Source organism: Heterodontus francisci, chromosome 15 (genome assembly GCF_036365525.1).
Source record: "Heterodontus francisci isolate sHetFra1 chromosome 15, sHetFra1.hap1, whole genome shotgun sequence".
In the NCBI taxonomy this organism is placed as follows: domain Eukaryota; kingdom Metazoa; phylum Chordata; class Chondrichthyes; order Heterodontiformes; family Heterodontidae; genus Heterodontus; species Heterodontus francisci.
In genome coordinates, this window is record NC_090385.1 from 21,639,243 (window position 1) to 21,663,715 (window position 24,473).

Sequence of the window (24,473 nt, forward strand, 5' to 3'; positions counted from 1 at the left end):
CCAAACTCACAGCTTTAGCCCATTTCAAGCTGATAGATCTATCCAATCCCATTCTACTTGAGGTTTCTCTGAACTATGAACTCACCAGGATGTGGTCACTGTCAACAGAAGAACTTTACTCTAAAAGTTGTCGGGCTGACTGAAACCATTGTGGTATTTGTCATGTCACAAGGGTAAAAAGCTACCCTAAACCTCACCTCACCTAAAATAATTGTCAAGCAAGTGAGAGGCATGTTCGACATGAAGAAAGTTTACCTTAAGAAAGATGATAAACTCTGTAGTATTTGAACGCAATTAAGTGATGTTGAATTTCAGACATGAAAGCCTAGATTTCTAGGCTGAAATATCTAACAATTGGAGCAGGGGTACCATTCAAATTCTATATCTACACTCTGCTGAATTCATCTTAGCTGTACTGCTGTTTAGATACACAGGTTAGGTGCATTGCATTGCTATAAAGAGCCACCCTCATGCACCTGCTGTTCCTGACTTGACATGGGCTATGCTGCCTGAGAAAACAGAGAGAATGGGGCCAAAGACAGAGGGACTAATATCCTTACCTAGCCCTTATTTATACATTTTTATACATTAATTACACAGCATTTGTGGAGGGATACATTGTTTTAATAGGGAAATCACTACTGGCACCAGAATAGACTGGAAAGTAGGAAACTCTCATTTGATCTCTGCCCATTCTGTGCTCAGCACAAATGTCTGGACAGGCCTTTGTAGCTCTCGCCAGAAACAGGCAAGCCTGTTAACGTCTTATAATTCCATACCTTATGAGCAACCTCCTGTGATTCTCATCTAGAATGGGATTGTGCCTTGAACATGTAGGAAATTAACCTTGGGAGCAGGCAAGTTCTCGATTGACAGGAATTCACCACTTAAAGGGAACCCTCTGTTATGCAAAAAGAATAGCTGAAAACGTGATTGCTATCAGGAAGTTGCCCAAGCACCTCAGTGGCCAGAAATTTACTCGCAACAATTATAATCTGAGAATGGGTATTCCAATCTGGATCTTCTCTTTCTGTGCTATTTGGAGGATGAGGAAGAGAATAAAAGAAGGGATCTAAAGCAGGTCCAATAGGATGAGAGGTGATCTACCCTTAAGAATGAAAAAGAAAATACAGCAGCATTTATATAGAATATTAATGCAGAGAAATTTCCCAAACTCTCCACAGAAGGAGACATCTGAAAAAAGAAGACACTAAGCTAAAGGAGATATTATGAGGGGTGACCAAAGGCTTAGCAAAATGACGTGGGTGTTCGGGAGGGTCTTAGAGAAGGGGAAAGAGGTGGAGCTCTTTAGGGAGGAGAATGCCAGAGCATGGGGTTGAGGCAGCTGAAGGCTGGTGGGATAAAAAGAGGCAGAGAGCCACAAGAGGTCAGGAGTCAGAGGGACTGAGATTTAAGGATGAGAAAGGTTATAGGTTAGAGCAGCTGAGAGAGACAAGGAAGGGACGGCCTTAAAATCAGTGTATAAGGTTACGTTCTAAAGTACTCATACTGATACAAGAATGGTGAAAAAAAACATTGAGCTAAAGAGAGAGATTCAAAGAGGTGACCAAAGCTTCGGTCAATTAGATGTGTTTTAAGGAGGTGCTTAAAGTAGGGGAGGGAGGTGGAATAAAACATACACTATCTAAACTCACACATGAAGAATGACCAGTTGAGCATAGTACCAGAGGACCAGAGGAGGGTTGCACCTTGGAGCAAACAATCAATAATTTTAGGAGAGGTGGGGATGAAATCAGAGGAGGAAACAGTTTAAAACATAAAAATGGCAGAACTTTAATCCTCTACCTTTAGACTAATCTTTGTATTCTTCCAAAAACATTGGCAATAATGGATGGTCCCTCAATAAAGAGACAGACTTTGTTACTGAAGTTCAGACCCACATTTGGTCTTATTCCTGAATAGTTCTTTGCATTATACATTTCTGCCAGGAAATGGATCAGCACTTTGACGAACTGCTAAACTCAAACTGCAACACCTAAGTAAAATGCAAATTTTCTAGACTAAAAATACCACTTAGATAAAATGCTACAACTCAGAAATAGAATGAAAGCCCTGACCATGTTTCAAACAGACAAATCAGGAGAGGATTGAAATTGTGCCAAACCACATTCAGTTAGCTTTTATATTGCACTTGTGAACAGTGGAAAGCTATTTGAGCTTGTTATGTGCTTTTGCAAAACTTAAGAGCTTTTGTGTGCAGCCATACATGATACAGCCTAAAACTATTTTGCTATTTGACGCCAGGAAATAAACAAAAGTAAATCCCAACATTTCTCTGTTTGCCATTTACATCTTTTTGTTTGTTTGTTTTCAGTCCTAGGATGTGGGCATCACTGGCAAAGGACTTATTGCCCATCCCCAATGTTCCCCTCCAAGTCACACACCATCCTGACTTGGAACTATATCGCCGTTCCTTCACTGTCGCTGGGTCAAAATCCTGGAACTCCCTTCCTAACAGCACTGTGGGTGTACCTACTCCACATGGACTGCAGCGGTTCAAGAAGGCAGCTCACCACCACCTTCTTAAGGTAATTAGGGATGGGCAATAAATGCTGGCCTGGTCAGTGACGCCCACATTCCAAGAATAAATTTTTTTAAAATTACCGTTGAGAAGGTGGTGGTGAACTGCCTTCTTGACAACTGAATGGCTTGCTAGTCCATTTCAGAGGGCAGTTTAAGAGTCAACAATATTGCTGTGGGTCTGGAATCACATAAAAGCCAGACAGGATAAAGATGGTAGATTTCCTTTCCTAAAGGGCATTAGCAAACTAGATGGGGTTTTACAACATTCCGATAGTTACATGGTCACCAGCATTGATACTAGCTTTTTATTCCAGATTTATTTATTTAACTGAATTTAAATTCCCCAGCTGCCACAGTGGGATTTGAACTCATAAACCAGATTAGTAGTCCAGTAATAAAAAGGGAAAGTGCTGGAAATAATTGTGTTTTCAGATGATGTCACCGAGGGGCAGCATGCAAGTTCATGGTAAAAACTCCTATGATACTATTTGAAGAGCAGCAAGAAGTTTTAACACTATCCTGAGCTATATTTTACCACAAATACCACCATCAACAAAAGCAGATCAACTGGTCAGTCGTGGGATCTTGCTATGCAGAAATCGCTGCCACATTTGCCTGCATGTTAACAATTACTGAATTTCAAAAGTAATTCATTGCTCATGAACCTTGTGAAATGCCCCGAGGATGTGTTAAGGTGATACTTAAGTACAAGTTCTTTCTCTCTGTGAATAACCACCTGACAATTGGTTGCAGAGTGGCAGAAGCCGAGGCCTTGGAGAATTTTCCAGGGTGCCTGCACTAATGCTTGGCCAAGTGATTCTATGCAGAGAGAAATCAAATAAATAGGGAACAAACAACTTTACCTTTTTAGGCTGCTAGAAATTACAACAACCAGCCAATTTTGCTAAGTTTTCAGGTCACACACTGTGATGCAGAGAATAAACACTAGTATTACAGTGATAAAACTTCTCAAATGTCAGGAATAGATTTAGTGCCGTAATACCTTAAATTACAAAAATAAACACGTTAAACACAACTTTAATCACATTTTTTTTTTTGCTCATTCTGCAGTCCATCTTTTTCTTTTATACTTCATCTTTTCCATTTTCTCTCCATGCAATTGTTAATTTTAACTTGCTTTTACCTACCCTGATCTTTTCTAAACGTTATCGCTCCTGCAAACATCTAACTTTTGAACTTTTTTCTTACCTTGCCAAGATTATCTCTGGCCCAAAGTTATTTTATTGAAACCTCTATTAAAAGCCAAATGCAGCCACACAGATGTTTGTTACAATTTCACAGAAGCCTTTCCCTTAACATAAGAAAGCATGAAATCAGGTAGGCCCAACTTTACCATTGACCACATATAATTCATACTATCAAACCCATATAACTAATTTAATCATCTAAGGAATGGTTCAACCAAGTTTTTACCTGCCTCTCCCCATGATATTTCATGGTCAAGTTCATAAACTCACTTATTCCATGCAGCAATAGGCAATTATCTCCATCTGTAGTTATCCTGTAACTCTTAATCCCATTTCCACCGCAAGGACTGATTTCCCAAGTGTTCTCCTCACCAGCCTCCCCACCTTCAATGCTCGCAAACTTCAGCTAATACCTAGCGCAAAGGAAGATGGCTGTGGTTGTTGGAGGTCAATCATCTGAGCTCCAAGACATCACTGCAGGAGTTCCTCAGGGTAGTGCCCTAGGCCCAACCATCTTCAGCTGCTTCATCAATGACCTTCCTTCAATCATAAGGTCAGAAGTGGGGATGTTCGCTGATGATTGCACAATGTTCAGCACCATTCGCGACTCCTCAAATACTGAAGCAGTCCATGTAGAAATGCAGCAAGACCTGGACAGCATCCAGGCTTGGGCTGATAAGTGACAAATAACATTTGCGCCACACAAGTGCCAGGCAATGACCATCTCCAACAAGAGAGAATCTAACCATCTCCCCTTGACATTCAATGGCATTACCATCGCTGAATCCCACACTATCAACATCCTAGGGGCTACCATTGACCAGAAACTGAACTGCAGTAGCCATATAAATACCATGGCTACAAGAGCAGGTCAGAGGCTGGGAATCCTGCGGTGAGTAACTCACCTCCTGACTCCCCAAAGCCTGTCCACCATCTAGAAGGCACAAGTCAGGAGTGTAATGGAATACTCTCCACTTGCCTGGATGGATGCAGCTCCAACAACACTCAAGAAGCTCGACACCATCCAGAACAAAGCAGCCCACTTGATTGGCACACCATGCACAAACATTCACACCCTCCACCACCGACGCACAGTGGCAGCAGTGTGTACCATCTACAAGATGCACTGCAGCAACGCACCAAGGCTCTTTAGACAGCACCTTCCAAACCCGCGACCTCTACCACCTTGAAGGACAAGAGCAGCAGATGCATGGGAACATCACCACCTGCAAGTTCCCGTCCAAGCCACACACCATCCCGTCTTGGAACTATATCACCGTTCCTTCACTGTCACTGTGTCAAAATCCTGGAACTCCATTCCTAACAGCACTGTGGGTGTACCTACCTCACATGGACTGCAGCGGTTCAAGAAGACAGCTCACCACCATCTTCCCAGGGGCAATTAGGGATGGGCAATAAATGCTGGCATAGCCAGTGATGCCCACATTGCATGAAAGAATAAAAAAAAGCTTCCTTAAAACGGATTTCTTGCATCCTCCTCATCCCCTTCCTATCAAATTCCACACCATCAAGCCCCATTAAGAACTTTGAAAAATGTTTTGACATGCACAGTGACATATTCGTGTTAATTGTTGTTTACCAATACAACATCAACAGCTTCACTGAGAAACCATTTCATAAAGGGCGGCACTGTGGCGCAGTGGTTAGCCTCACAGCTCCAGCGACCTGGGTTCAGTTCTGGGTACTGCCTGTGTGGAGTTTGCAAGTTCTCCCTGTGTCTGTGTGGGTTTCTGCCGGGTGCTCCGGTTTCCTCCCACAGCCAAAGACTTGCAGGTTGATAGTTAAATTGGCCATTGTAAATTTGCCCCTAGTTTAGGTAGGTGGTAGAAGAATAGTGGGGATGTGATCGAGAATATGGGGTTAATGTAGGATTAGTATAAATGGGTGGTTGTTGGTTGGCACAGACTCGGTGGGCCAAAGGGTCTGTTTCAGTGCTGTATCTCTAAATAAATAAATCCACCAGGAACAGCTCTATTTATTTGATTGGGGTTTCAATTTCAGACCTCCTGGAAACTGAATCAACCCTGGAAAACACAGTTGGTAGAATACTTTTTTTCAGGGCCTGGCTGTTCTAGGCTTGTTGCTATCCCAGTAAAGCTTAATGGGTGGAGTCAAGCCTTCTTAGTCAGTGATATAGGATTTCCCTTGCGGAGAAGGATACCTGCAATGGCAGTTTTCATTGGACTAGGAAACTTGAAATTTTCCTTAAAACAGCAACAAGTATTTTTAGAATTACAAACATCTTTTATGCATACTTTGGTGGATGCCATTGTTTCAGGAGTATTCCTCTTCCCTTTAAGTAAAAATTAGCACTTATTTTTCTGAATCTTAGTTAAAGCTAACAAATAGGAAAGCTAGTCTGTTGATGTTCTCTGTCTGATCTTGGAGGAAATAGATCAAGGACTGTGGGCTTAGCTCAGGTTCTTCAATTTTGCACATCAACACTTGGTTCTGCAAAAACAACTCGATATTTTGTGAGGAAACACGTCATTCAAGTGGCTGCATTGTTATCGCTGTAAAGACAGAACTATTGCTCTGAAAAGTCTGCAACAAAAGCAGATAATGAGGATTAAAGATTTTAAAAAGGCTTGATCTCAAATGAATGCATATATTTTTAAGGGAAAAGGGCAGATAACAAAGAGTTAGAGCTCCATCCTTTCACACTTCCAGGATCAAGTTTGAATCAGGCTCAGACTGACGAGATGGAACTGTCCTCTCTCTACTGCCTGTAAAAGTCCTAAGCAGTAGTAGCCCTGGGTAGAGGCAGTCTCATTCTGATAAGCTACAAGTATGGCTGATGGGGGGGGGGAGGTAGAAATATCAATCTGACTTAGCAGGTCATACTATCCTGAAGTAGGGCCAAGATGTATTGTTGGAGTGGAGTACAGTGAGATATACACAGTACCTAACTCATACTGTACCTGGGAGTGCTTGGCGGAGGGATGTAGAGGGAGAATTACTCTACTTCGAACCAATGCTGCACTTGACATAAGATTGCTTGACTACAAAGTATAGAAACTTTACTCAGTAGCTAGTCTTTATTTACACCTGACCTCAGGTGCTTTAAACTAATACTGAGTACAAATGTTGAAAAGTGTTCGATGTATATATACATACCACATGGTTCAAATTTGAGCAAAATATAGAGTTCAGAAACAAACTAAAGTTGTAGATACTCTTCCTAACTAAATAAATAGAGTATTTGCTTCTAAGTTTTCTGCTGATTGATAAGACTATAATTAAGGTCAAACTACTTTCACAGAATAAATGTGGTTAATTTGCTTACTGCATGGTTTCACTGGGCTGTCGCATGTTATAAGGTTTGGACTCACTCAGCACAGCTGTGTTACAGATGCCATCTGGCAGCTGTCCCAGTACAGTGGAGACAGTACCATAACAACACTTGAATGGAGTGAATTGAAGGCTGTGATGACCAAGCATTTATTTATTTTTAAAAGTTCCAGCAAAACAAAGCATTAAATTCCAAATTAAGGGGAAGAGTGCAACATTCTGGCGTTGCCAGCATTATGCAGAGGTAAAGACAGCCTGAGAAAGCGTGTGCGACAGAGAGGAATGCCAGTTTGGCCTTAAAATAGAAGAAAACAATTACCTTTTTAGAAACAAAATTCTCCTATCACTCCTTGAAGGGGATCACATTTAGTTGGGATACCGTTTCACAGATGCCAGCAGCCTGTGATGCTCTGCCCATTCTTCATGTGTGAGGCTAGGCAATAAGCATCGGTATCGCTCCCAGACTGTGGTAAGATAGCTGAGCACAGGTCAGCTTGCACACATGAGCTGGATTTAATGTTCCTGCTGCCAGGAGCGGCGGCGGGCGAAAGAAATGGCAGCCTGCATGCCCACCAACACACCACCACAATATAGCATGCAGTGGCTCATCTGAATACGCTAGACAGGCCACTCCCCCAAATCATGTGGCGGGGGCGGCCTCAACTACACCATGAATGGCGTCAGCTAATTTGCGAGCAAGTGCTGCCACCATCTTTAAAAGGCAACCAACCCTGCATGAAATTTCTTCCTTCATTGTCATTGTGGTGCTACAGCAGAAAGGCCAGGAGTGTCTGCAACATCGCACCAGCCTTCAAGCAGCACCCCTGGGAAGCCCTGTGCCAATGGCGGACATGCGAGGAAGGGTGGACCCACAGTTTCGCCTCCCTGCTCACTCTCCTCCAGGCTGCTAGGCAAAGGTGGGAGGTCCTTTTCACAAGTGATGGCAAGAAGAGGTCCTCCTGTTTGACCAAGCAAGCCTGGCTGGAGATCGCAGAGGAGGTAAGCTGCCATGGGGTCATCCCACTGGGTCCAGTGCAGGAAGAGGGTCAATGATCTCATGCACTTGGCAAAGATAAGCGGCACATTACAGAACAGCACCGTTTGGCCTGGGTGTCCCCACACTGAGTGGCACATGGGCGTCACTGCCATGTCAAAGACAGGAAGGTCAGGGAGGATTAATGGCACATGATTGGCTGCATATGCACATTAAGTCACCCTCATTTGCATCTCAGAGCATGTCACAGCCATGATAGGGTGAGTCCATGTACCAGACAAAGCATCCCCCAGCTATTGTTGAAGCACCCATGTTGTTACAACTGTGGTGTTGATGTTTGGAAATGTTCAATATCTGCATCCTTGCTCTTCCAGGCGAAGAGGGCCTACAATAGTTGGGAGGTGTGCAGGACTGGTGGCGGGGTGCCAGACCTAAGGCTGCTCATGCAAGCTGAAGAAAAGACACTGGAGTTAGCCGGGAACCCGGGAGCACGTGCCGTTTCAGATATGGAGCTTGGGGTCCCAGGTGAACAGAGTGATTATTGCCAAACACAATGATTCCTTATAACATTTCATATGTAGATACTCTGCTGTTATCATTGTAACATTTATATCATAAAACCTAAATGTCTGTTCTTCACTGTATCTTGCAGAGCGACACTCCGAGTCAGCATTGGAGATGCTGGAGGCTTTGAGCACCTCTGAGGAAGAGACAACCACAGAGGATGCACCATCCCATGACACTCCTGTACCTTTCACCAGCACAGATTTACCCACCGAGGTGGGTAATTGATCGATATTAGAACCTGAGCCACAAGCTGGTGAGAGCACCACACACGCGCCTGAGCAGCTGGCAGAGGCTGAGACAGCCGAGGTCTCTGACAGTCAGAGGACTGTGGGTGGCCAGGCCCATGCAGAACACCAGGCTATGATGAGTCTCTGGTGTTGGCAGCACAGGGCATGCTAGAGCTGCAGGGAGAGGTCAGCAACATCTGGCAGAGATGCCACAGGCCATGCGCAGCCTTGAGCAGACGGTGGGAGAATCCATCCAGGTCATGACAACTGTTTAATAAACCTATTTTGAGATCCTCAATCAACCTGAACTCCACGCATCTCATTTATGTTGCATCAGACAACATAAAGAGCTTCTCACTGCATGGTGGCAGCAGTGGTGAGAAGAAAAAAAATCCAAGTTTAAAGACCGCAGGAAAACAGCTTTTAAAAACTACCTCACTACCGCTGGAAGAGAGAAAGTTAAAGAAAAATACTGGCCCAAACAGGGAAAGAAGAAAATACTTACCTTAAGCTGCAGAGGACAGAGCTGAACGACAGGCTGCAAGGAAATCGGGTGAGTCATTCTGCCAACGAGCAAGGGATACTGCATTAAAAAAAGCTTTGAAGTCCTTCAGCAGATCAATTTTTTTTTCAAAAAGCTCTGAAGGGCCTTTTTCAAAGCTTCTGTTAAAAAACAGTGGAGAAGACCCAACTATCCTCCCAGGCTGAATAGTGGTCCCTGTCATTGCAGGAGGCGCCTGACAGCAAAAAGCGCGGGAATCTTCCATTCACACAGCTCTCAGCTGAAGCTATAAATCAAACCACATTAAATCACTCAAGCATGAAGGGCTTTCAGAGTTTGAAACAACTCATTAAACTACTCAAGCATTAAGAATTGCCTATTGAATAGCTGCATAAACAAAGTAGCAAAAAAGGCACTTGAAATACCTATTGGGCAGCTGTGTAAACAGACAGACTAGAGGGCTGGAAGCTAGACAAACAGACAAGCTGCTGCTATCAATCAAATCAGCCAAGACAGTTTCTTAAAGGAAAACAAGTACAGAGTCACAAAGAAGTTCTTAAAGCAAGTTTAAAGCAAAGCAACAGCAGAAACATGGATACCAATTTTACCAACATGAACTGGAAAGGCATGGATATCCTATCTGAGTTCCAACTTTACAAACAGAGAATGCAGTTATGCTTCACAGACCAAGTGATGATAGAACCAGAGAAGCAAGCTCTAAAAATAATGATAGCGATTGGAAATGAGGGATTGCACAGAATCAATACCTCTGGACTATCTGAACAGGACCAGAAAGATCTCACAAAAAGTTATGGAAAGTGCTGGAAGATCAGCTCTGATTAAGAGTGAATTTTCGAACACACCGCCTGGAATTGATGTCTTATAGGCAACAGCTCCAGGAATCATAGACCAGTTCGTAAGCAGATGCCGTAGCAAAGGCAACGAATGTGACTTCTCAGAAGCTGAGCTGTCCGACCAAATAATGGAGCTAGTGATCATATCGACCCCCATTGAAGCATTTCAGAAAGACCTCTTGGGGAAAAAGAAAGGTCACAGTATCGCTGCACTGCTGGAAGATGGCAGAAAATACGAAGCCATTGTAGCTGGACAACAGCACCTGCAAGTACTCGGTGCAGCCAACAGTATCGGCACCATAACCAGGTCGAAAAGAGCAAGCAAGCTGAGCGGTAAGTGAGGTCTGTCCCACTCACAGTGAAGTTGTCCTGCATTTGGAGACTTGTATATGGCGTGCAGTGTAAAAGGACACTGGGCCTGCCTATGCAGGAATTCTGGCTCCGAAGACGCAGCCAGAAGCCACGATAGGACACAAACAAACAGAAGACAGGTGCAGCAAAAGGGCAACAGCAGCAAGGAAAGTGCCAGAGACCTGCATAATCGTAAGCCGATACATGAGGTCCACAGCAAAACAGACCTGGGACAAGACTCAGAGAGAAGTAAGTCTCAGTCAGAAGATGAGCAAGCATTCCACATTGTGAACACAAGAAATGCTAGAAATACACAGCAGGTCTGGCAGCATCTGTGGAGAGAGAAGGTCAGTGACCCTTCTTCAGAACTCAGCATCAAACAGTGCAGTCTGGAAACCCAGCAACAGCACAATCATGCCACACCTTCACTTCTGCTTTCTAGAGAACTGTCAGCACCACAACGAGCTAGATGGACAGGTATCTCCATGAGGCCAAGTACTCTTCCCCCAACAAGTCCTTGACCTTGAGCCCCAAGCCTTCAGACACAGAGGATGAAGAGAGGCGAAGGACACGCAATGTCCTGAAGAGGAGGAGGAGGAATGAGTTGAAGCATTGTCTATTGGCTCTTCGAGATGAGGTGCCGGAACTTTCCAAGAATGACAAAGCCCCAAAAGTGGTCATCTTGAGAAAAGCTACAGAGTATGTTAGCAGGCTGAAGGCAGAGCAATAGAAATTGAATGCAGAAAGGGAGAAAATTCAGGAATAACAGCAACAGATGAGATGCAAAGTTCCCAAGCGAGAACTGCCAAACCACCAAGACGACCTACGGACTTTTGAGCCTTACATTTGTAAAGTTCAGAATCTCTATACCTGTGTAAATAATCTTAATGTTATCTAATGTTATGTATTTTTGCTTTAAGCATACAAGACTTATCTTTGGAAAGAAGGGGGATGTTGTGTGATTGCCTTTAAGAGTGATGCCCCTTTATGATCTTAGTATGCTAATAAGCTAAGTGCCAGGATGTAGTCATGTGACTACATGCCAGTCTCTCTCTGCTACTGTAACACCAAGAGGCAAGTTCCATAATAGTTAGCTCTGTGCTGGATATATTAGTTGGCTGTTTCATACATCTGTTTTGAGACCTTCAATCAACCTGAACTGTTGTATTAGACAACCTAGAAAGCTTTTGATTACATGGTGGCAGCTTCTAATTACAACTGTCAGGTGATGCATGCCAAGAAAATCAAACAAGCCAACATAAAAGCTGTTCCATCTCCAAAGTTCCTCATATCCTTGATCAAGTATAGCTACTGACCTCTTCTCTGTAAAAAGCGATGATATTCTGTTGCTTACTGATTACTTTTCCAAATTCCTCATAATCCATCAATTGAGGGATACATCAAGCACATCAGTTGCTAACACTATCAGCACAATCTTCAGTTTATTCAATCCCCCGAGGAGATAGTATCAGACAATGCACCACAATACACCAACAAACCATTTGAAGACATGTGTAAAAAATGGACTGTCGACCACGTTACATTGTTACTCCATTACCCCAGGTCAAATGGCCTAGCAGAGAGAATGGTACGCACAGTCAAGTCACTGATTGTCAAGTGTCGAGAAACCAAGCAAGATCTTCATATAGCCATGTTGCACTTGAGGACAACACCAATCGGCACAGGATTACCATCACCTGCGGAAATTATATTTGGAAGACAAGTCAACACAACCCTTCCAAGTCATCATTTCATGAAATTTCATCAATACAGGAGAAGCTATTGGCAAATGAAGAAAAGATGAAAACTGTGCATGATAAACATGCAAGCGTGGAACCACTACCATTAAAGATTGGACAGAAAGTCAGAGTGATCCATCCGCAAGAGAAGACATGGATCCCTGTTAAAGTGTCCAAAATCTACAACGAGTCAAGCTCGGATGAAGCAACCACCCCTAATGGAGCAGTACTAAGGAAAAACAGATGTCAGCTGAGGGAACTGGTTAACAACATTGTTCCTGACAACCCTATTGCTTCAAGAACACATTCGCATTCAAATCCACAGAATGTAGCAAAGTGACAAATGTAATGCTCAAACACAGATGACTGTCAGAACACACATACAGGTCAAGAGAAAAAAGTTGACAAATCTAGCTCTCGACCAAGCTACACAGCGACAAGATCAGTTCGAGTCAGTAGACCACCCATACGTTTCAGAGACACATGTTAAAGAACATAAAAGTCAATGTATATGTAAAATTTATTCAAAACAATTCTATTTCATTATGTTCATAGTTTATCTTTTTGTGTCTTTCTGTTTCAGGAAAGGGGGATGCTGTGATATCACTTTAACAGTCTGAGTATTTCACACATCATCACAGGAAGTGATGTCAACCAACATGTGATAGGTCAGTTGGAGTCATGTTAATCATCTAATCATGTGTATTATAGCGCATTCTTGTAAACTTGTTACTTCACAATAAAGAACCCATAGTTTAATTACCATTCAGCTCAAGATTGTTTAGTATCTTTTTGCTGTGGAAAACAATAACACAACAAAGCATACATCCAGTTTGTAGTCTTCTAAATTGTTATCCAAAAAAAAAAATCTCTGGTCCTAGAAAATTTAACAAGGGCTTACAGTCCCCATTTGCTTAGAGCCTTGAATACTTGATATTGATTTTTTTCAAACATTGTGCACAGCTTGGTGTAAGTTTCAACCTACAAGCAGTTAAATGTTAGAAATGAACATTAATTGAGGTTTTTTAAGTGAAATAGATGTCATAAAATTCTATTAATAATTGTAAATGGGAACATTAAAAACTCCATCCTTTGCCAAGATAGACTAGATCATGAAACCAAAAACACACATGCTGGTGATTTGTTCTACCTCAGCTTTATCATGACCAAAATCAGTTCAATAAGTTTAGCTACTGCTCCAAGAATGGGAATAAACATTATAGCTTGTCGCTGACCAAATTTATATGAAGAACAATGCAGAAAGCTATGAACCAGGTGTATTCTTTAGACATCCTCCCTTTTGGTTTTTTGAATGGTTTAAGATCACAGATGAAATTTAATTAATTCTAAACATTTTGAAGAACAGTATTCCTTTAAGGAAGGACATTTTTGTTGTATTAATGGATATATGCATTGTGGTGTGATAATATACTAAACAGCAAGCAAAGACTGAGTTGAGTTCTCTGTGCTGTGCGATCAGTGAGTCTGGATTAAACCAACACTTCAAAAAAATCTCTTGTTGAAGCTATCAGTGGAGTGGCACTGCCCAGGAAGATTTTTCCCACTGTCAAATCTCCAATGATCAGCGCCTCAACAAGTAGTCTTCTGACTTGGCTGGCTGGCTGACTGGATGGGAATTTTTCATTTCTGCCCTTGCTTGCCCACAAATATCCATCCATTAAAGTCAGTAATTTGAAAATCACAAGCTGACAAATGGTGAATTGGAAAGCCCTGGCCACTGACTCCGGCATAAATCCTGAGATCAGCACAAAACACTGTCTCAAACATTCCACTCTGACCTCAGCGCAAACAGCAGTTCCCCTTCTGCAGTACAAAAGCATTTTTACTCCAAACAACACCATTAGTGCAACATTGTAATGGCTTAAACTGCTTAAAAAAGATTATTTGGATGTTTTGATATTTTTTCCACCCATTATGTTGTAAGGAATATGGAGAGATGCAAGCACGGAAAAGACTTTGCAGTCCATCTAAAACACTCATTCACTCAGATAGCCAATTCTCCCTTAAATCTTTCCACCTATCTGCCTCCCCAGGTAGTGCGCTGCATACATCTGTCAGCCTCTGCATAAGGTAGATAAATCAAAATCATCTTTGCACTTACTGTTTTCTAAGCTTCAGCCCATATGCCCTGTTCTAGAGTCTATGGCAATCTCAAACATATGGTTGGGGCTTGATTTATCTATTCTCTTAATGATTTTGAATATACAAATAATATCATTCCTCAGCTTTCTCTCTTCCAAAGGTGAGATCCCAGGCTCTTCAGTGTCTTCTCACACCTTAAGCTAGAAATCAAAAAGGTTGCCCATGTCTGCATTATCTTCAAATGCTTGACTATCCAACTAATTGTTACCTAGTTGGCCTGGTTGCCATGGTGCAGTATGGGCACTATAATTGCACAGGAGCATAGCAAACACAGTAGGCTGAATTTTCGGGCCCCGCCAGGTGTGGGAACAGAAGCAGACAGCCCAAAAATACTGGTGCTGGCTCACATGTTTGTTTCCCAACGCCGTTCACGGCGCCAGCCATGTTCACTGGAGCGGTGGGGACAAGTGAGGTTGTGGAGGGGGCGGGTGGGGGCGGGGGGTCGGTGGCAGGACAGCAATGATTCTATATATTGCAGATGAAATTTAATACTGATAAACACAATGCCAGGGGTTTCCCATGTAATGAAATCTTGGCATACAATCAGTGGGGCAGACTTGTAAAGGTTGGTTATAAATTGCAAATATTTACTGACCTACATGTGAAGTAGAGGCTGGAAGTTATAATGTCCATTCTGATAGAACTTCCTGGTCACTATCATTATTTGCATTTCTTCTTTGCAATGAACTACTTTGTTGGCATCCAAATATATCCAGTGCTATTTGGTTATGTAATGGGAAAAGTCCTGATCTGAATTTCTCCTCCCTCCACACAAACAAACACACATATATACACCTACACATGTATGTTCATGCCTGCATGCAGCTAGACCTGGACAACATTCAGGCTTGGGATGATAAGAGGCAAGTAACATTCATGCCACACAAATGCCAGGTAATGACCATCTCCAAGAAGAGAGAGAGTCGAGCCACCCACTTTGACTTTCAATGGAGTTACCATTACTGAATGCTGCACCATCACCATTGACCAGAAACTTAACTGGATGAGTCATATAAATACTGTGGCTACAAGAGCAGGTCAGAGGCTGGGAATTCTGCCGCTGGTAACTCACTTCTTGACTCCCCAAAGCCATTCTGCCATCAACTAGGCACAAGTCAGGAGTGCGATGGAATACTCTCTACTTGCCTGGATGAGTGCAGCTCCATCAACACTCAAGAGGCTTGAAACCACTTAGGACCAAACAGTCCACTTGATCAGCACCCCAATCTATCACTCCCAACATTCACTCCCTCCACCAACAGCACACAGTGACAGCAGTGTGTACCATCTACAAGATGCAGTACGGCAACTCACAAAGCCTCCTTCAACAGCACCTACCAAACCCATGACTTCTACCAGAGAAGGGCAGGGCATCAGGCGCATGGGAACACCAGCACAACCACCTGCAAGTTTCCCTCCAAGTCACACACCATTCTGACTTGGAAATACATCGCTGTTCCTTCATTGTTGCTGAGTCAAAATCCTGGAACTCCCTACCTAACAGAACAGTGGGAGTACCTACACTACACAAACTGCAGTCGTTCAAGGGCAATAAATGCTGGTATTGCCAATGAAACCCATACTCCATGAACGAATAAAAAAAATCCATACATGGATGAGCTGAAGACTAAATGTAGAATGATAAGTAACAGAAATATGTTACTTTGAACATGTTAGGACATTCTGCTTACCTGGACAGCCAGAAACCCTTCCTCATCTTGTAGGATTCTATATGTATAAACTTGTTTCAGATACCTGTATGGAAAGAATAGACATGTTAATCTTCAATATATTAGCTGTGATCAAACATGACTTCAATTTATTGATGAAGATCAGCATACAAAAGAGACTGGAGGTGCAATATGCAATCCCTTCACCTCTGGGATATAAGGTTTACTCCAACTATGAAGAATCAAAATTTCCTATATCTGCCTCCTTCTCCTTCTTCTCTCCATGTAATTTTGCTTTTTTCTCTCTCTCTTTCAACCTTCCATCTTCCCTTTTATAGAATAGTTAAGTACACTGGGACCCCACTATAACACAGTGCACGAGCACCATATCTTGAGACTGCACTATGGGTGAGACCGTGTTGTTTCATAGCTGTGTTCTTTTTTGCTTGTGCCTAGCAGTCAGGCTTGATCCTGCCAGTGCCAGGGCCAAAATACCTGCATATCCCTACAGGTTCCATCCTCGTGCTCCAAAATAAATGAGTAAAGCATAAAATGAACCAACTAATAAGATGGCTGATTTTAATTTTTCTTTTGAAGGTGATTGGCTGTTTTTGTAGTGGAGGGACGTTTGTGGCCATATTTGCAGAATTAAACTTTGGGGGTCCAAGTTGGGCCCGCAGTATACTGAGTTCTGCGCTATAACAGTCCATGTTATAGAGGGATCCCACCGTACAATGAATTAGTGGGTAATTTCAACCTATTTCTGCACAGATATGAGCTTACAGCAAGAATTTGCTCATGAAATAATAGAAGCCAAAAAGATAACAGGTCTGAGAATTTGAAATAGTCACAGTGCAGGATGTAATGCGCCATTGAGACTGGGGTTGAATTGATCCTGCCTTGTCTGGTTTCCATAACTTTGGTAATACATGTGTTTCCATCAATTACATTAAATCTAAGACATAAAGCTAGTCAATGACCCATTTTTTTTTATAATGCAGTCTCAGACTCCAATGATACCATAGTTTGGCTTCAAGGAGGCTAATTACATGAGAAAGCCCATTGTTAGGTTTTACTTTGACTTTGGACCATCCAACCAGACTCTAAGCTTCCAATCCTCAATTGCAACTGTACATTGTGCCTATTTTGAATGACACGATAATTTCATCTTGGTCATTTTGCCTTGAAATATTTTACAAACCTTGCTTTAGTTACTTTGACAGGGAATGCTTTCTGTTATGAGCACACTTTCCCAAGCTGTCTCAGTTTCTATCACATCCGCCATAACTCCACTGAAAAATCTCAGACAAGAGCTGCCTCGACAGACACAGGAAATTCCGAAAACAACAGACGCTGTATCTTTTTTCCAATGTGGTTTACTTCATTTCAAAATGTATTGTCAGATAGGATTAGTATCATTATCTCAATAAATGTGGCATTAGTACTTTTCAGAAAGCTGGTTTCTAGTTAGGGAACAACTGTAATTTTTCTGAAATAAAACAGAAAATTGATCTGACACATTAACTCTGTTTCTCCCTCCACAGACACTGCCAGGCATGCTGAGTATTTTCAGCATTTTCTGTTTTTATTTCAGATTTCCAGCATCCACAATATTATGCTCTTGTATAATCTTTCTGAACTCAGGAAATGGTCAGTATGGCAACTAGTTGTCATGTACAACATTGCTGTTCTTGGAGTTATCAATAAACCCATTTAAGTAAGTTAAGAGGAATTGAATCAAATTGTTCAATAGTCACCCAGCCCTTCAATATCAACCACGACACTTTCGGCCGAAGCTTTTCTGCTTTGAGGTCTGCTGGAAGATCCCAGTTGCAGTCAACTTTCTATGTTTGTTCTTTTTTTTTATTTATTCATGGGATGTGGGTGTCACTGGCTAGGCCAGCATTTATTGAGCATCCCTAATTGCCCTTTAGAAGATGGTGCTGAGCTGCCTTCTTGAACCACTGCAGTCCATGTGATCTAGGTACACCCAGAGTGCTGCTAGGAAGGGAGTTCCAGGATTTTGACCCAGCAACAGTGAAGGAACGGCGATATAGTTCCAAGTCAGGATGGTGTGTGACTTGGATGGGAACTTGCAGGTAGTGGTGTTCCCATGCATTTGCTGCCCTTGTCCTTCTAGTTGGTAGAAGTCACGGGTTTGGAAAGTGCTGTTGAAGGAGGCATGGTTAGTTGCTGCAGTGCATCAGCAGATGGTACGCAATGCTCCCACCACCATCGGTGGTGGAGGGACAGAATATTTGTGAATGGGGTGCTAATCAAGCGGGCTGCTTCATCCTGGGTGGTGTCGAGCTTCTTGAATGTTGTTAGAGCTGCACTCATCTAGGCAAATGAACAGTATTCCATCACACTCCTGACTTGTGCCTTGTAGATGGTGGACAGGCTTTGGGGAGTCAGGAGGTAAGTTACTCGCTGAAGGATTCCTAGCCTCTGACCTGCTCTTGTAGCCACGGTATTTATATGGTAACTCCAGTTCAGTTTCTGGTCAATAGTAACCCCGTGGATGTTGATAGTGGGGGATTTAGCAATCGTAATGCCATTGAATGTCAAGGGGAGATGGTTAGATTCTCTCTTGTTGGAGAAGGTCATTGCCTGACACTTGTGTGGCACGAATGTTATTTGCCACTTATCAGCCCAAGCCTGGATATTGTCCAGGTCTTGCTGCATTTCAACACGGACTGCTTCAGTATCTGAGGTGTCGCAAATGGTGCTGAACATGGTGCAGTCATCAGCTGAAGATGGTTGGGCCTAGGACACTACCCTGAGGAACTCCTGCAGAGATGTCCTGGAGCAGAGATGATTGACCTCCAACAACCACAATCATCTTCCTTTGCACTAGGTATGACTCCAATCAGCGAATAGTTTTTCCCCTGATTCCCATTGACCTCAGTTTTGCTAAGGCTCCTTGATGCCATACTCGGTCAAATGCTGCCTTGATATGAAGGATGGTCACTCTCACCTCGCCTCTTCAGTTCAGCTCTTTTGTTCATGTTTGAACCAAGGCTGTAATGAGGTCAGGAGCTGAGTGGCCCTGGCGGAACCCAAACTGAGCGTCATTGAGCAGGTTCTTGCTAAGCAAGTGCCGCTTGATAGCACTGTCGATGACACCTTCCATCACCTTACTGATGATTGAGAATAGACTGATGGGGCGGTAATTGGCCGAGTTGGACTTGTTCTGCTTTTTGTGTACAGGACATACCTGGGCAATTTTCTACATTGTCGGGTTGATGCCAGTGTTGTATCTGTACTGGAACAGCTTGGCTAGGGGAGCGGCAAGTTCTGGAACATAGGTCTTCAGTACTATTGCTGTAATATTGTCAGGGCCCATAGCATTTGCAGTATCCAGTACCTTCAGTTGTTTCTTGATATCACGCGGAGTGAATCGAATTGGCTAAAGTCTGGCATCTGTGATGTTGGGGACTTCAGGAGGAGGCCGACATGGATCATCAACTTGGCACTTCTGGCTGAAGATTGTTGCAAATACTTCAGCCTTATCTTTCGCATTGATGTGCTGGGTTCCCCATCATTGAGGATGGGGATATTTGTGGGGTAACCTCCTCCAGTTAGTTGTTTAATTTTCCACCGCCATTCAAGGCTGGATGTGGCAGGACTGCAGAGCTTAGATCAGTGGATGGGGTAGCTGTTGAACAGGCAGATACCGAGCGCAGAGAGTCTGTGAGGAATGTTAGACAGTTGACAGGGCAAAGTGGCAGCCAGTATGATGGGTTGAAATGTGTCTATTTTAACGCAAGAAGTGTCAGGAATAAGGGTGATGAACTTAGAGCATGGATCAGTACTTGGAGCTACAATGTTGTGGCCATTACGGAGACGTGGATATCACAGGGGCAGGAATGGATGTTGGATGTTCCGGGGTTTAGATGTTTCAAAAGGAATACGGAGGGAGGTAAAAGAGGTGGGGGTGTGGCATTGTTAATCAGGGATAGTATCACAGCTGCAGAAAGGGAGGTCGTCGAGGAGGGTTTGTCTACTGAGTCATTATGGGTGGAAGTCAGAAACAGGAAAGGAGCAGTCACTTTATTGGGAGTTTTCTATAGACCCCCCAATAGCAACAGAGACATTGAGGAACAGGTTGGGAGGCAGATTTTGGAAAGGTGCAGAAGTAACAGGGTTGTTGTCATGGGTGACTTCAACTTCCCTAATATTGATTGGAACCTCCTTTGCGCAAATAGTTTGGATGGAGCAGTTTTTGTCAGGTGTGTCCAGGAAGATTTCCTGACTCAATATGTAGATAGGCCGACTAGAGAGGAGACTATGTTGGACTTGGTGCTTGGCAACGAACCAGGCCAGGTGGCAGATCTCTCGGTGGGAGAGCATTTCGGTGATAGTGATCACAACTCCCTGACCTTTACTATAGTCATGGAGAGGGACAGGAGCAGACGGGATGGGAAAATACTTAATTGGGGGAGGGGGAATTACAATGCCATTAGGCAGGAACTGGGGAGCATAAATTGGGAACAGATGTTCTCAGGGAAATGCACCACAGAAATGTGGAGGTTGTTTAGGGAGCATTTGCTGCGACTGCTGGATAGGTTTGTCCCGATGAGGCAGGGAAGGGATGGTAGGGTGAAGGAACCTTGGATGACAAGAGATGTGGAACAGCTAGTCAAGAGGAAGAAGGAAGCTTACTTAAGCTTGAGGAATCAAGGATCAGACAGGGCTCTAGAGGGTTACAAGGTAGCCAGGAAGGAACTGAAGAATGGACTTAGGAGAGCTAGAAGGGGACATGAAAAAGTCTTGGCGGGTAGGATTAAGGAAAATCCCAAGGCATTCTACACTTATGTGAGGAACAAGAGGATGGCCAGAGTGAGGGTAGGGCCGATCAGGGATAGTGGAGGGAACTTGTGCCTGGAGTCGGAGGAGGTAGGGGGGTTCCTAAATGAATACTTTGCTTCGGTATTCACTAGTGAGAGGGACCTGGTCGTTTGTGAGGACAGCGTGGAACAGGCTGATATGCTCGAACAGGTTGAGGTTAAGAGGGAGGATGTGCTGGAACTTTTGAATGATATGAGGACAGATAAGTCCCCGGGGCCAGACGGGATATACCCACGGATATTACGGGAAGCGAGGGAAGAGATTGCTGCGCCTTTGGCGATGATCTTTGCGTCTTCACTGTCCACTGGAGTAGTACCGGATGATTGGAGGGTGGCAAATGTTGTTCCCTTGTTCAAGAAAGGGAATAGGGATAACCCTGGGAATTATAGACCAGTCAGTCTTACGTCGGTAGTGGGCAAATTATTGGAGAGGATTCTGAGAGACAGGATTTATGATTATTTGGAAAAGCATGGTTTGATTAGAGACAGTCAGCATGGCTTTGTGAGGGGCAGGTCATGCCTCACAAGCCTTAGTGAATTCTTTGAAGATGTGACAAAACACATTGATGAAGGAAGAGCAGTGGATGTGGTGTATATGGATTTTAGCAAGGCGTTTGATAAGGTTCCCCATGGTAGGCTCATTCAGAAAGTAAGGAGGCATGGAATACAGGGAAATCTGGCTGTCTGGATACAGAATTGGCTGGCCCATAGAAGTCAGAGGTTGGTAGTAGATGGAAAGTATTCAGCATGGAACTCGGTGACCAGTGGTGTTCCACAAGGATCTGTTCTGGGACCTCTGCTCTTTGTGATTTTTATAAATGACTTGGATGAGGATGTGGAAGGCTGGGTTAGCAAGTTTGCCGATGACACGAAGGTTGCTGGAGTTGTGGATAGTGTGGAAGGCTTTTGTAGGTTGCAACGGGACATTGACAGGATGCAGAGCTGGGCTGAGAAGTGGCAGATGGAGTTCAACCTGGAAAAGTGTGAAGTGATTCATTTTGGAAAGTCGAATTTGAATGCGGAATACAGGCTTAAAGACAGGATTCTTGGTAGTGTAGAGGAGCAGAGGGATCTTGGGGTCCATGTCCATAGATCGCTCAAAGTTGCCACCCAAGTTGATAGGGTTGTTAAGAAGGCGTATGGTGTGTTGGCTTTCATTAACAGGTGGATTGAGTTTAAGAGCCACGAGGTTATGCTGCAGCTCTATAAGGCCCTGGTTCGACCACACTTGGAATATTGTGTTCAGTTCTGGTCGCCTCATTGTAGGAAGGATGTGGAAGCTTTAGAGAGGGTGCAGAGGAGATTTACCAGGATGCTGCCTGGACTGGAGGGCATGTCCTACGAAGAAAGATTGAGGGAGCTAGGGCTTTTCTCATTGGAGCGAAGAAGGATGAGAGGTGACTTGATAGAGGGGTACAAGATGATGAGAGGCATAGATAGAGTGGATAGTCAGAGACTTTTTCCCAGGGTGGAAAGGGTTATCACCAGGGGGCATAATTTTAAGGTGATTGGAGGAAGGTTTCGGGGAGATGTCAGAGGTAGGTTCTTTACACAGAGAGTGGTGGGTGCGTGGAATGCGCTGCCAGCGGTGGTAGTAGAAGCAGATACATTAGGGGCATTTAAGTGACTCTTGGATAGGTACATGGATGATAGTAGAATGAAGGGTAGGTAGTTAGTTTGATCTTAGAGTAGGCTCAAGGTTCGGCACAACATTGTGGGCCAAAGGGCCTGTACTGTGCTGTACTGTTCTATGATTCATTGGTTGTGGGATTGCTTAGCTCTGTTTATCGCATGCTGCTTACGCAGTTTGGCACGCAAGCAGTCCTGTGTTGTAGCTTCACCAGGTTGACACCTCATTTTAAGGTATACCTGGTGCTGCTCCGGGCATGCCCTCCTGCTCTCTTCATTGAACCAGGGTTGGTCTCCTGGCTTGATGGTGACGGTAGAGTGGGGAATATGCCGGGCCATGAAGTTACAGATTGTGGTTGAGTACAATTCTGCTGCTGCTGATGGCCCACAGCATCTCATGGATGCCCAGTTTTGCATTGCTAGATCTGTTTGAAATCTATCCCATTTAGCAGATGTATTGTTGGTGCAAGAACATATTATTTCCTGTTTCTCATTGTAAATAATAACTGTTTCCTGAAATGATAGCACTGTTATTTTGGGGAAATTACACAATCTTGCAAAAGTAAAGATACAAGTCCCTGCCATCCAAAAAAAATTGAAAACCACTCTGATAATTAGCCCAGAAGTGTGACTTTTGGTTAAAGATGGAATGCTTTAATACCAGACCGCATCAGAGCAGCTTCCATTTCACTTTGTTTTATTTTCAGTTGACGCCAAGATACACTTTTTTAAAATTTATTTTCAGCCTTTTCCCCCAGTGTGTCTCTCTGCAATGCATTACAGCTAACAGGGCCACCGTGCAATCTGGTACCAAATTCCCCATTTGAAAAAGGACAGGCAGGCAGATTTGGATTTATATAGCTTCTTTCGCACCATCAGGACATCCCTAATTGTTTTATAGTCAATTAAATACTTTTGAAGTGAAGTTACTATAGATTTGGGCTGAGTGCAAAGCCAAGCTAATGCTTGCTGGGAACCAAAACATGATTTCATGTGCAAAATAATGTGGGAGGTAGCGTGTCCATTTGCCATCAATATGTATATTTGAAATAATAAAGATTACCAAAGTAAGGCCTTAATACCTTAAATGTTCACAGTATAGGGTCAGCTCTGCACTGCCAACAGGGGACAGCACTTGCAGAGGGTTTACTGCAGGAGGTTGCAGTCGCACGATCAATTAAAATTGACATTAATGTGCAGAAAACTATGGACCCTGCAGCCTCTGGGCTTCCTGTACACACTGCTCCCCACTGGTCCTTTACAGCTAGAAAGGCTGAATTGACTTTATTAAATAATATTAAGGTAATATAAAACACAAAGGATTTCATTTGACAGTATGAAAGAATATTTGCATTTCTCAACAGTATTTTACTTATTTCAAACAATAAGCATCTTAAAGCTTTGATCATTTTCATAACTAGTAACGTGACCAAAAACGTTACATGAAAAATTGGATTTTCAGAGGTTTTTCAACAGCTACAAGTGGGAACTCACAAAGGAAATCATGATATGTGACTTCCAAATAAATCCATGATACTTTGAAGTCCACATGGACCAAAGGACACTAAGAGGTTGCCTGTCAGAATCAGACACAACTGTCAATCACAAATACCTTTCTAAGACAAACAATCTCCTCTCTGTGATTTAATGGTTTAAATTGGGTAACTAAATTGAGAGAGATACTATGGGTGGAATTTTATGCTCGCCCCACCCCCCCCACGGCGAGTTTGCAGGTGGGGAGATAATAAAATCGGGTGTGATTGTGGCGGGGATAGTGGAGCCTGTGAATGGCCTTCCTGGCCCACCTCCAATTGACGCCAATTAAGGACCTCTTCCCATCACAGCCGTAATTACCTGTGCATT

General features: G+C 43.3%; 1 protein-coding gene across 1 annotated transcript in view; it reads right to left on the reverse strand.

Moving 5' to 3' along the window:
• The window catches only part of LOC137377530 (phosphatidylinositol 3,4,5-trisphosphate 5-phosphatase 2-like), a 178,513-nt gene that overhangs the window by 107,594 nt on the left and 46,446 nt on the right, over positions 1–24,473 (reverse strand). The window contains exon 3 of the mRNA XM_068047218.1: positions 16,153–16,216. Within this exon, the coding sequence (XP_067903319.1) occupies positions 16,153–16,216 (64 nt within the window). The remainder of the gene's footprint in view (positions 1–16,152; positions 16,217–24,473) is intronic.